This window comes from Nymphaea colorata, chromosome 14, assembly GCF_008831285.2.
Source record: "Nymphaea colorata isolate Beijing-Zhang1983 chromosome 14, ASM883128v2, whole genome shotgun sequence".
Taxonomy (NCBI): domain Eukaryota; kingdom Viridiplantae; phylum Streptophyta; class Magnoliopsida; order Nymphaeales; family Nymphaeaceae; genus Nymphaea; species Nymphaea colorata.
Window position 1 is genome coordinate 1371782 of NC_045151.1, and position 14183 is coordinate 1385964.

Genomic DNA, 14183 nt, shown 5'->3' on the forward strand with positions numbered 1-14183 from the left:
TTGTTATTGATAACAAATAGTAGATGTAAGGAATTACTCTAATGTAGTTTCTTCAAAAGTACAAAAAATAAATGAAGCTTTCATATGCAAGCCATATATGCCAATGGCATTTTCTCATTACCATCTCCGCATTCGTAGTTATCACAGTCATTACCTTGTTCGTAGTTTTAACAAATACTGTCTAACTTCTCATAGAGTTTTTCTTAAAGGAATTTCATCCTTATCCGTTTAAATGAAACCTATTTGGTCAATGGAAGAAGCAATGGTTCTCATCAACTGAAGAAGGTTGACAGGACAAATATGAGATTCTTGGCAGTCGTGTTATCTTTGAATTCCTTGTCGGAGAAGTTTTCTAGTGACAAATGATAAGCCCATAGCAACCTGTGGCTGTTTTAGATCATCCACAGCCCAAAGGGATCTGGGATAAGGAAAGTTTGTTGTAAAGGTGGCTGGAACCATGCCGATGTTTCATTGACGGTGAAGAGATGATTTCTCTGCATGATTTTAGACAGATCAATGGGGACCAAAGTTATTTACAGTTTTGTACCTTTGATTGCCATTTCCTTTTGCTCTACAAAATTCTTTATATTCTCTTCAACATTTTTGATAAAGCAAGGGGATTTTGGATTGCATAATGTGCTTCTTCAAAGTGAAAAATCAAATTCTAGAGGAAGAATAGGAATGAAGTCCTTAGCCCGTTGTGCATTTACAGCCTATTCCCCTGTCACCATAGGAAAGTGTAAAATTAACCGCTGTCAGCCAAAGTTCAATGTTGCATTACTACGCTTATATTTTAGTTTTGGATCAGAGAGGTAGAGCCACCGCCTGGTAGAGAACTGAATCTCCCACCTAACCCATTGTCCTCATAGGGCCCGTATGTCAAAACAGCCATAACTGCTCCATGGATCTGCTGCAAAATTCAATGCAGATTCATGTAACATTTTTTAAGGTGTTCCAAGAATCTACTTCAATCTTTGCCCTACTTTTAGTGCTTTGGGGTATTATTCCAATTGCACTTCAACTTGTGCATCGGAAACCCCTTTTTGTAGCACTAAAGGTTGACACCTCTAACACTTTAAATGAAGAGTAGCCCCCACCCCAAGCCATTACACCAACCCCCTCGACAGCTCCCTTATGTTTAGTTTGAAATTCAAAATTTAATGAGCATTACATATAAAAAAGTTCATAACCGAAACTTGGGTTCCAATACTGGTCATTAGACCTAATTGTCTTAAGCATCTTAGAGGGCCAAAAATATATAGAAGGAAACTTGTGATCTTCAACATCTGAAATAGATGGATGATTAATTATCCTTGAGCTTTGAAGGTCCCCGCTGTGCATTTAGGAGGAGAGCAAGAATGCATAAAAGCACTGTGGCAGCAAGAACGACCCTTTTAGACAACCAATTCCTTCTGCTATTAACATTTTGGCTCACCTGCACCAATCAATAAGATGATAGATGCACTTTTGTTAATTTTGTTCAGACAATACAATAAAATATAATTCTTGTAAAAAAATTCTAACCTCTCAATGAAAATAGCTGAATAGTGCATGAATGTTTTATTTCTTCTAAGATAAAACCTAATGCCCTAAGTACACTTAAAAGAAAAGGCATTTTACATTGTGTGTGTGTGTGTGGGTGTAGACAATCTCTGAGATATGAAAGGTTCATAGTAGTATTTTGGAAGGTTGTTATGCCACAAAAATTGTGGTGTCAATCTCGAAGGTTGTATAATATATGTGACATAGCTTTAGTACATTGGGGTGTGTGGCTGTTGCAGGCAATTGCACGCACCAGCCTATAAAATTGGTTTTGTTTACATATTGATACTTCATTCACATTTATTATTTTTTACGTATGAGTGCTCCTTAAGATTTGGAGTTTATAATAAGAGTGCCCCTTATCTAGAAATCTCTAAGGGAATGAAGGATTGGTGGGAGCTTTGGCCTTCTATCGGCACCCCGATCATCCGAAAATGCAAATGAATGAACAATTCTATAAACATTCTAAAATGGGACAAGCCTAATATGTTTCTTTACTTTACTGGTTGCAAGACCGAAGGAATACAAACCAATTTGCTATGTCTTTGCTTGAAACTTTCTTGTTGTTGTTTGAAGACAACCTCAGCATGCTTGTGAAGTTGTACGTCAAGATTGTTAAACAATAATATCTGTTGAATGACACTATTATGGATATGTTTGCGTGCCTGCAAAATCAAACAACAAATACAAAAAGTTGAATATATGCTATGAACTTTTAGTCTCTATGAAAACCTCAATTACCTAATCACTAGAAAAATAGGTGCAATTAGTGCCACTGAAAAAGCATCACAAATGGAATTTACTGGCGGTAATTCTTCCTCAATGGGACTGATAATGAAAGTAACATGGGCAATTCATTTTGTTATGAAATATACACCTGTCAGAAATGAACCTCATTTATAATGATGGGATCATTGCCATTGAATCGGACTTAGTGAGGACAATACAAAATCAGTAATTAGTATAGATGGCGACCATCTTACTGACTTTGAAACCATCAATGATTTCCAGACACTAACGCTTCGTTAGCAACACTGATGGACATTTGATAGTCAAGCATCAATATAGATTTTCTATCTGTCATGCCTGGTCAGCCATATAAGCCTCTAGCTGAAATTGTTAGCCACTTAGGACCATAGGTGACATCCCGTCCCCTAGCCATCTAAGCTTTATTGTCATAAACAAATTTCCTGGTTCAATAATCAAGAAAGTTTAGCTGATTGATAACATAGTTCTTGGAATTTTCATTTGCTTGACATCAAGTTGCTGGATTCCCCAACCCTTTCAAACTCGAGATCAATGGTAAAAGTATATTTATGTACTTAAAAATAACTCCTATTGTTTAGTTAAGTTGGCTAATCACATTGAAGGCCTTGACAAAGTATGACTACAATAACCCACACGATAAATGTAACAAATGAATCTAACTAAACAAGAATGCAATTAGAGAGGTGAATGAAGAGAGAAAACAAATACACATGATTTGACTGAAACGGCTCCAGTTCACACAAAAAATGACCACCACTTCCTTCTTCACAATTTAGTCATTTTTTCTTTGATACTATGCCAAATGGATTTTTTTTCTAATTCTAAAAATTCAAGCTTGAACTCAAGTTTGAATCTGAATCCAATTAGAATAGATTCAATTAGGCTAGATTCAATAGCACTAGATCTTAACTAAGTCCAATCTATGCATTACATCGCTCTATGCAAGATGATGCATTTTCAAAAAGGGTGCCATAGATAAACTAGAAGGTATTTTCATAATAAGCCCTTACCTCTTCAAGTACTATTCCCTAGTTAACACCTTGAGACATGGTTAATGGATTGCCTTAGAATGTTTTGAGATTTAGGGGTTGTTTGACAACAGTAACACATTGTTACTGTTTAAAAAAACTGCCTCAAAGAGTAGGGCAGATTTATAAAACTCCTTTTTAAATTTTCCAAGGTTGGTTAGGTGCATTTGGGGAAATACCATAATGTTACGGTTTCCAAATGGCCCCTAAGGGGTCTCATCACCTATGAGATTGCAGTAGTAAGTTTATATTGATCCTTCCATGAGAGTTTACAAGTTGATTTTGCCTTTAGCTATAAAAGATTCCCATGCATGGTTACCTCATTTGAGAATTTGATAGGATAAACTTCTTTCAAAAAATGTGTATACTCGAAAGTCCGAAGTTCTCGTAGTCTGGGGGCACATGCATCATAAGCCTCCATCAATTTTTCAACAGTCATCTGCTACATGTAAAACACATTTGGCTTAGTACATAATAAAAATTTGTATATCTGAAAAATTGCCTTCCTAACTTTTTTTGTTTTCTTATTGTGTATTTTATGTAGCTTTAGGGGAGCATCTGTTTGCCTTCAATCTGAGATTCAAGGTGATTTGAGATCACTAAGGATCATAAATCTGAGGTGTTGACTAAGTATTGGGGATCACAAATCCTTATTTTTCTGTAGACTTGAAATCCAATGTTTATTTACCTTGTGGGTTTCACATAGACAATATTTCAGATCAACCTCAGATTTGAGATCCAAAGCTATCAAACACACCCTAATTGAAATTCTAGCTTAAAACACATATGAAACACATATACTTACAATTCTTTTTGACATTTTTGGATTCCCTAGGAGAAACTCTTGTCGATACTCTGGGGTAAATTCATTCTAGCCCACAATAAGGCAGAAACTTTGTTAGCCTATAAATAACACGCTTTAAGTAACATAAAAAAAATAAAGCTTACTATCTAATTGCAGACATATATGTTTTACCTGCTGCAGAATTAACTTTTCAATCTCAACATCAGTAAATGAAGAATCTTTTTCTGTAATAAAAAAACACAAGCACAAATTTCAGCTATTGTATCTTACTCAAACGTATACCTAGTTTTCCAAAGGGTTGCCCAAGTACCAGGGCCTAAGAAAGCTTTCTTTTTTTTTTCTAGATAACCACTGCAATGAATTCACCTTGTTGGTTTTAAGATTCCCATTTGTCAAGCTTTATATTAAAAAAATGAATCAAACATAAGTTGTCAAAAGTACTTGGTGTTCAAATTCATCAAAAAATTACATTGTGTATAATTTTAATTCAACTATACAAACGCATTAATCATTATTATCCATTTAATGAGAACCAGCGTTTCTTGGACATTGAAAATGAATGAGGGCAGTCTCTATGTCAAAATGAATTAAACAGAAGCTGTTCAAAATGTACTTGGTGTTACAATTCATAAGAAAATCACATGGGTGTATAATCTTAATTGAACTATCAGATAGATTAATGTTATTTTCCATTCATGAGGATTTAAATTATTCATTATTTTTCATTTAATAAGGATTGGTGTTCCTTGGACATTGAAAATGCATGAGGGCAGTCTCTTTGTCAAAATAGTTTGTGCAATGCCCTTTCCAATGCAGATCTTTATGTACATGGAGAGAGAGAGGGAGAGAGAGAGAGGTCAAATGCATGAAAACTATTGGTTGAGGATTATGCTATGGAGCTAGTGAGGTGATGGGTTATAATAATGGCTGACAAGTTGGGGGTGATTTCTCCAAATTTTATCAATGCTCTTTTTTTGTTTGATGGATGTATTAGAAAAAGACAATTTATTACCACAGCTTCTACATATAACATGTAACACCAAAAAAAAATATTTTCTTCTTTCAAACAAATATATCACTAGTAGCCATTGTACCTATGTCATTGTCTGCTGTGTTGTTATCTTGAGGTGCTGTTGACAATGCTTGTAGCTCAGCTTCAATACTGTGTGCAAACATTTCCATTGACTCTCTATGTTTCTCGGTGAGGCCAACGAAGAACATTTTGTCCAACCTTCTCTGAAATTTTTAGTTACAATAAGAAAAACCTTGTGACTACAAGAATTATGAGGATGGACATCATATGAGAATTGTTTATAAAATGGCAAACTAAATGAAGACTTGATCTGGGGACTTCTATCTAACATCTTTCACATCAAGTTTTTATCACTTGTTCACCACCTATATAGGGGCATTCACTGATCGTATTCAAATCGGATATGCTCTTAATCTTTTCTGCTTTTTCAGGTATTCACATATATTTGGATTTGAATACATGCGAGAAAAAATCATATTTGAATCTGAATCTGAAATCCGATATCACAATCCGAATCTGAATTTTGAACCATATCCAACTGATTTTTTAAATGTAAGAACATTTTAAACGTAAAACCGATCCAAATCCAAATTCAATCAAATGTTTATGTATATCTCAATCTGAATGCGATCGGACATCATTTCTTAAATCCAATTCGATTAGATTTTCTGATCGGATAACAAATTTGTTTCCATACCAAATTTTTCTGGAACAGGTTGGTCAGATGTTTGAATCAAATTGCATATATTCACATCCATGTACCCATGAATGTTCATCCACCTGACTAAATGGCTAGACTAATTAAAGACCTTTTTCAGTTGATCAAAAGCCAACAAATTAATGAATACCAAGGTGCACATCTTTTGGGAAAACGAGGCCCAGCTGGGGTCTAATTAAGTAACCCCAGTTTGCCTAATGATGTCAATGGTATGAATGTGAACCAGTCTTTATATTATTTCAAATATGGAGGTAACTACTTGGATTATGTAACAAAAACATATCTCGTTAGCAACCAGTCTTAATTTTAATGCATGACTTTTCTTACTGAATCTGATGGATTTCATATTAATTTCAGAAAACACTATTAATTCAATTTATATAATACATGACCTATTACATTAATTTGAATTTAAATCGAACTTGGAAACAAATCAATTAGCAACATTATCCTCCATTCAGCAAGAAAAAGTAACATCTCGCTGTACTCAACCCAAATTTGAGCTATTGACATCCCTAAATTTTCAGTGAGAAGTGTGATTTTTCCTTGTAAAATGTTGTAACTTATGTGTAATGACCTGATAAACAATGAACCATTTGATTTGTGATTTTGTCTCATAAGTGCTTACCTTTGCAACATCAAGTACATAACTGCCGAGGGACGGGTGCATTCTTATGCAGCGGCGAATTGCATGCGACTCTTGTAAACATGATTTCTCTGTCAATCCTGCTACCTAAAGCATAAAGAAACGAGTAGAGAAGCTCAAATGAATTTTCAGTAGTTATATCATGAAAAAACGTACTTGGTTTTGGAGTTATGTCCAAAAAGTTAATCTTTGGTTGAGAAACTTAGCAAGCTCGTTTATCACAGTGGACCTATAATCCCTTCACATATTGCTTTAACACTCTGTTACGTTTGGATCGAGACATATTTCGAGAAATTCAAGAAAAGGCCTTCTCCGAGATTATGTCTAGAAGTTCAGGCCTGGATTGAAGTTCTCCTGTTCTTAGTCAGTGACCAAAGATATCATATAAAGCTAAAATCTTTCTTTTACATAGACAAAATCAAAGCAGGTGAACAACAACTAAGGTTTGGGTGAATAGGAGGGGTATTTCATCCTACTATTTAGAAGAGCGGTGGAGCTCACACCCAACACCATGTTCATGTAGGGTACATGAGCTGCTTTTGGTGCTTCAGGGTGACTCCCTTATAGTGCTTCAACTTGTGCATCAGTGATCTCCCTTATTCATCACGGAGAATTGGTACCCAGAGAGTTCAAAACAAAAACTGGCGGTCTATCAGCCCCTTCTCCATCCATATACAAGTGAACTAACAACTAAGTTCATAGAATGGAATGAATTCATTAATATGCATAAAATATGAGGAATGAATGGTTATACCTGCAAAGTTATAGCATTATGAACCAGCTCGTGCACAAGAGGATCATTGACAAAATCATGTAATGGCATGGCAATTTGGGTTATGTTGTATGGGTCTATCTCTTTGCTCATCATGCTTTGATTTCTCCTAGGATCCCTCTGCACAAAAATTATAGTCATGCCAAATAGAGGATTATATGCAAAATGTGTACTCAAATAGTGCCTTCCATGTAGAGATATACAATGAGTCAAGCCGAGCTTGACTCATTTGTAGAGAACTACATATAAAATATGTACTCAAATATTGTCTTTCATTTAAGGATGTACAATGAGCCGAGCCAATTCGGCTTTGACGAGCTACGGCTTGACTTAAAACTCAAGTTATAAACAAGTCAAGTTCGAGTTACATGAGTTTGACTTGGCTCGTGTCTTCCCTATTAGTTAGCCTTCAGGGACATGTCAGTAAGTTCTGATGAAATTTAGCACCCTTTTTGTGGTTTTCATTTAAAGAAAAAATATATATGAATCATGTGACACGAGCTTAAACGAATGGAGCTCGATCTCAGACTCGGTTTATCGAGTTGAGTGCAAGCTCGTCTCATAGCTCGAATTGAGCTTGAGTTCTTTTCACTCATTGTCCATCTTTACTTCCATGAAAAAAAAATGATCAATAATTGATATCAATTAAAGTTTGAAGGTCATGATATTGTGGCATCTACTAATGACACTTAGAAAAGCATGCAATGTTCACAACTGTAAGAACTGACTGTGGCTGTTTATGCTAGAAAGAACTACATTCATATAGGGTGACTTACAAATTCCTTTCAATTGTAAATCCACAACTAAGCAAGTAGTTTAATGTTTTGCCGATATCATTAGCCCTGAAGGTAAGGAGGCCAAGCAAACTCTCAACTAAATTTTATTGGAAAAATAACTTATGGGCCCCCAAAATCTTTTCAGCTAAATGGTGCCCCTCAACTAAATTTTATAGTTTCTCACTAAAAGTTTGCAAATTAAAAGTCTAGTTACGAAAAATAGTAAATAAAATGGTGATGAAAAAAAAATGCTTCCTTTGTCAATTTTTTGCAATTAAGAAAAATAACCAATAGCATTCAATTTTAACTAACACTTGAAATTTTCTAGGGTAGGCCTCTCTCTCTCTCTCTCTCTCTCTCTTATTTTTATTTAAAAAAAAATATGTATGAATCAAGTGACACTAGTTTAAACAAGTCGAGGTCGAGCTCACTCATAAAGCTCGACTTGAATTGAAGCCAAGCAATATGTGACTCAAGCACAAGCTCGAGCTGACCGCAAGCTCAGCCTCGCTTGTTGTGCATTCCTAATCATGAGGAAGCAAATTAAGTGTAAGATTGATGAATATTGCCAAATATTTTGTCACAATCAAGCTTACTCTTGCAAAAAGCTCCACTGCCAACATTGGCATCAAATGCTTAAAGGGCCAAATATCCACCAGACACGCAGTATGAGGCCGCTCAGAGCGTTGCCTTTCTGCCTCTTCCGTGGCCGAAGTCATGCTAGGATAAAGCAGATATCTAGCTGCCTTTACAGTGGACAACTCATATATGCTAATCACTCGATCCAGCGGGTGTCGCACCATCGTCACCACCGAAGTCCTTTTCTTTGGCAATTTGGAGACAGTACTATAGCCACCATGTATATTTTGCACTCTGCACTTTGGTTTTCTGTATTAGAAACAAGACCCACATACAATATTAGTATAGCATTTATGTTTTCATGTACAATATATCCCAAGTGTAACAGATGTTTGACTGAACCATTCTGAAAAAAATCGGATATGTGAAAAATTTGGCTAAGAAATAGGAATGGATTCAGATATACATAAATATTTGATTGGACTTAGTCTTAATTAAATATTTTAGATATTAAAAATCAGCTAGATTCAGTTCAAAAATCGGATTTGGATTCGGACGTGAATGTAAGAATTTGGTTCAGATTGTGAAATTGGATTTCGGATTCGGATATGATTTTTTTTTTTTTGTTCATATTCAAAACTGAATATTTGAATATCTGAAAAAGCGGATATGGTGAAGGGTACATCCAATGAATTTGATCCGTTGACATCCCTAACAATTCCTATCCAATGCAGTAATTCTGGAAATAAATTGAACAGACATTAACTTCTAAAATCACAGATGGAATAGTGAAGGATTCAGAATCTTTTCCCTTTAAACTCTCGTTGAAATGAAATGATTCAGTAAGTTCAAGTCCCAAATCTCGTCTATGATTAAAACTAGTCGATGACCAGTAGTGGAGTATACTAACCTTGAATCCCACTCTTGCATGTCACATGTGACGGGGCAAACATTGTCAGGATACAGTTGCATGAGAAGGCTGGCACAAGCGAAAAGATGATGGACGTCGCGCAGAAATTCACAATCAGTTAGTGAGATGAGGGCCTTCAAGAGTTCAATCAACACTTATGATACACATTTATACATAGCATGAATTTATGTATATAAAAAAATATATTGAGATTCATATAACAATGGACAACTTTGACGGTTAAATCAAAATTTGTAAGAGATTTAAAATAAATTGTCTCAGTTTTATGGTTTAGAAGACTATGATCTATACCTATGCAGCAACATGGGTGCACCTCAACAACTGCTGCACCGGTGTTGATGCTGGTGATGGTGCTTGTGCTTCACCAATGCAACATGTTGGGTGCAGTCAACTGAACTAGACCAAAACCGACCATTTTAAATATGCACCCGACTAAACTCCCCATAATACTAATAGTTTACAATGACTAATATATATATATATATATATATACACACACACACAAACATACAGCATCCGCACTTAATTTTTTTTTTTTTGTTAAAAATGTTGTACCATCACCTGCACCCTTCAACCATTTGACAAAGATCTACGCATTAGAATTTTAATTTCTGGCTCTTCTATGTAGTCACATTTTCCATACAAAGCTTAAAATTAGTAGATAGAGCGTGCATGTGTGTGTGAGTATGTATGAATATATACATATATATTTATATTTATAGTTGTATATGTGTGTGAAATGTTGTATATTTTCGGTCACAATTTGCGGGAGTGGGGTAGAAGTACTTGCCATTTTAGAAATACAAATCCCCAGTTCTGGGTACATGGATGAAGAAAAGTATGTCTTGTAAGCTCTTTAATTGCTTTGTCTCATTCTCATTATCAAAGGCGTAGGATGAATCTGCCCAACTCTTCACAATATTCTCGCAGCTCTCAAAGCCATTCTCCATGGGGGAAGAAGCAAATGCCACTAATGTGATTGCTGCACAAAGTAGAATAAGTTCTAGTCTCCATGAATAATCGATTCAGCAACCATGTAATCTAGAAGAAGCCAGAAAAATAACAAACCATCCAGCCATTAAATTAATAAAAAGTATAATGAAATGGATATGAAAAAATTAGAAACTAGTAGAAATAAAAATGCATCTTGAGTGGCCGGTTGAAACGCGATATGCAGCATGTCATTGGGCAGTTTGAGACGTGTTATGTACTGGCACTTCTCTAGTTCGACTGGTGGGGAGCTATGGTCATGTATCATAAAATGGGGTGGTCATACATGCATGTTGAAGTACGTAGAGATCTTATTGTTTGGTACCAAAGCAACTCCGAACCCTAGGTGTAAGAGGAAAGAAGGAGGCTTCGGCAATCGTTCAGGTAGTGAGATTAATCCTCCTACTCACCGGGAGTAAAAGCGCAATTACTAAAATGGTAGCACCTGTGCAAGGGGGAGCCAGAAAATTCTGGCTAAGGGGCACCAAATATAAAATTTTAAATTTTAAGAGGCACTAATATGTAAGTAAAAAAATTCTCAAAAATGTAAATACAAAATTAAGTTTTTTTTTTTTTTGGGTTCAGTGTGGGCAACTGCCCACACCTCCCTCCGCCCCTGCAGCCGTGGATGAGTCTACATTAGACATAAAAATTTAAGGGCTCTCTACTATTAATTGTTTCTCCAGCATGGAGTTTCTCAAGGTTGAACTCTGACTTGCTTAGTTCTTTAGCAGATAGGCCAAAAAAATGTTTTCGCCTAATTAAAAACTTTTGGGCAACATAAAATTGCATGCTTTGTGATGTAAAGTTTGAGAGTCGTAATATTGCACAAAAATACTGCATATTATTACTCATAATGACCTATATATATATATATATATATATATATATCAAATCGTGAAGATTAAATTGTAGATATAAGATCACGTTATTCTTTAAACCAAACCCCTTATCTTTTTTAAAGGTTATTTTGGATTTTTGAGAAAATAACTTGACTTCTATATTTAAACTTAATCATCTTCTTAAAATCGACAGTACAAATTATTCCTATCTCAAGTTTCACCTAATTCCAGACGCGCAAGGCATTATTGAGGATGGCTAAAGGCGCATTTTCGAACCTGAAGTGAAGTTACCTTCCTCAATTGGCATGAGCAAGAGTTATGGGGCAGAAGGTTTATGTATGTTTGGTACAAAGAGGGTAAATAAAACAATGTCACAAAGGTGTCGCTGAAGCATTTTGTTGTTTATTATGTCCTTCACCGTCATCGGCGGAAGGGCATAACACGTAAGTCGGCTTGGTGCACGAATTTTTTGTTAAAAAAAAAAAAAAAGGAGTTTGACTGTTATACATAATAGCTTTATTTGTTTGTATTTTTTATTTATTTTAAATAATTTTTTATTGAATGTTACTTTGGTCCATTCAAAATTTTACATGAAATAAATGTTTTCTTTGGATAAAAGACGGACAGAAATACTATAACACCTTAGTGAGAGAGAAAAGGTGGGAAAGGGGTATGGAACAAGGTATAAATGGAGTGATTGTAGGGATATCGATATAAATCGGATATTCCAAATCGAATTATTTGACCACATAGTGCCAAAAAAATTGGGTTTGAAAGAAAAAATAATATCTGTCAAGATAAATTCAATCATATTCGAATTTAAGAAATAACATTTGATCAGGTTGTCTAAGCACCAAACGTCGCATGACAAAAATGGTGGGTGTGGACAGCAACAGTCGACTCAGGTTGACCGAGTTAGGTGCCACACGTTAAATCAACACCTGCAATCATGTTGTATCATTGGAGGTGCAGGGTTTGTTTGTTTTGGTGTATATATATATATATATATATATATATCCAAGACCACTTGGGTTAGGTTTAAACAATCAATTTTAAGAGGTCTGGTTTTTAACCCGGACCCCGGACGTACTAGTCTTTGATCTATCAATTACTGCATATATATAAATATATAGAAATTGGTGGAAAAAAGATGCTTAGGTCAGGATAAAAACTAGACCTCTTAAATTTTTGCTAAAAAAAATATTCAAAAAAATATAAACATCCTAATATATTTATAAAAACTATTTTGATATAAAACATGCTTTCATTCAAATTGTTTTTATAAACAATGCACATTTTTTAATTTATCAAAATAGTAATGCTATGTAAGCCATTCATTTCTTCTTGTTATAAAAAAAGGGTATTAAAATCTAACAAATGATGAACTTCATATATGTTTTGCATCAACATATTCAAAAGATCATACCTGCAAGGTTTGACAGCAAAAAAAGCATGTTAAACGTATATATATATGTGTGTGTGTGTGTGATAATATTGAAATTTGCCAGCTATTTCTAGTTGTCAAGTGGATTTTTCTTTAGTTTTTCATCACCAAAATCCATCAAAAGAGATGTATTGGTCACAGTTTTGTTTGACCACAGTTTTTCAAGATATTAGAAATGATTTTTGGTATTTTTAGCGACAGAAAAAAATCCATTTGGCAAGAACACACACATACATATATATATATATATATATATATATATATATATAAAAGGTGAAATCCTCCAATCATTAGATCTTTGGCCAATTATAACCCCCAATGAAATGCATTATTCACAATGTTTCAGAAGCCAGTGAGGTTGAGAACAACACTAGTGGGCAATGCCTAGTAGATGATCATCATTACACAAAATCGTCTTTCAAGTTACGGCACGCACCTGCTGCCAGCAGAACCACCACAGAATCCTTGGCCGCCCAACCAGCCATCTCTCTCGCTTCCTCCAAGTCTACTAGAGAATGAAAAAAAAGTACTTATCATTGCCAAAAAGTACTCCATTGGATGATTCTGGTCAAGCGGAACGGAACCTTATCCTTCAAGAACTCAAAGAGGAACTTCTGATATCAGAGAAAGGGAAATACCTTTTCTTAACAAAACGAAGAAGAAGTAAAATGAAGTGTGAGAGAACTTTCGACCAATGGGGCTTTATAAGCTAGTTGGGTTCCAAGTTCTCATAATAATTTTTCTTCACCACAATCAAGAAAATGTCATTTCTGGAACCTTTTTTTTTTTAACCCATACCATTTTTGTCTCTATGGAACACAGACTCTTTCATTTAATTGAGAATTTGAGAGGCACATTTTGGTCATTGCCAATCCATAACACATCAATAACATATGACCAACTGGCCCCTCGTGAAAGAATACTAATTCAATTTGCCCTTTTTCTTTTGTTCACCATTGTTGGTACTGGCATCCCGCCGGCCCGGGCTCGGCTTAACTCGAAAAACTCGAGCCCAGCCCAGGCTCGATAGGATTAAATTTAAAAATATATTTTTAATATAAATCATATATAAATATATTTTAAATATAAAAAAATGGATTGTTTCGATATCTTTTTATGTTAGGGATGTCATGTCAATCTCACATCCAAGTGCAGAAAGATTGTGCATCGGAGTTGGTGCATGAAGAATCACCTTCAGGTGTTAGACGTCAGTTTGATTTTTGTGTGTACTATTTTTTGAACTTTGAGTTGGCATGTGGAGACGACGTGTCCTTAGTTTGATTTTTGTGTGTACTATTTTTTGAACTTT

At 35.1% G+C, this 14183-nt stretch overlaps 1 protein-coding gene across 3 annotated transcripts; it reads right to left on the reverse strand.

The window, feature by feature from the left end:
• Nucleotides 1-1150: 1150 nt before the first annotated feature.
• On the reverse strand, nucleotides 1151-13499 carry LOC116267692 (protein-tyrosine sulfotransferase-like). 3 transcript variants are annotated; one of them, XM_031649558.2, is made up of 12 exons: nucleotides 13311-13499; nucleotides 10389-10580; nucleotides 9578-9646; nucleotides 8685-8976; nucleotides 7295-7432; nucleotides 6523-6627; nucleotides 5238-5379; nucleotides 4315-4367; nucleotides 4144-4209; nucleotides 3658-3777; nucleotides 2073-2207; nucleotides 1151-1435 (listed from the first exon to the last, which is right to left on the reverse strand). In XM_031649558.2, the coding sequence occupies exons 3-12, from the start codon at nucleotides 9637-9639 to the stop codon at nucleotides 1304-1306; spliced, it is 1245 nt and encodes a 414-aa protein (XP_031505418.1). In that variant the 5' UTR covers nucleotides 9640-9646; nucleotides 10389-10580; nucleotides 13311-13499; the 3' UTR covers nucleotides 1151-1303. The 3 variants fall into 3 exon arrangements, with proteins under 3 accessions (XP_031505418.1, XP_049931140.1, XP_031505419.1); XM_050075183.1 differs by having other exon boundaries at nucleotides 3658-3780; XM_031649559.2 differs by lacking the exon at nucleotides 3658-3777.
• Between the last annotated feature and the right edge of the window lie 684 nt (nucleotides 13500-14183).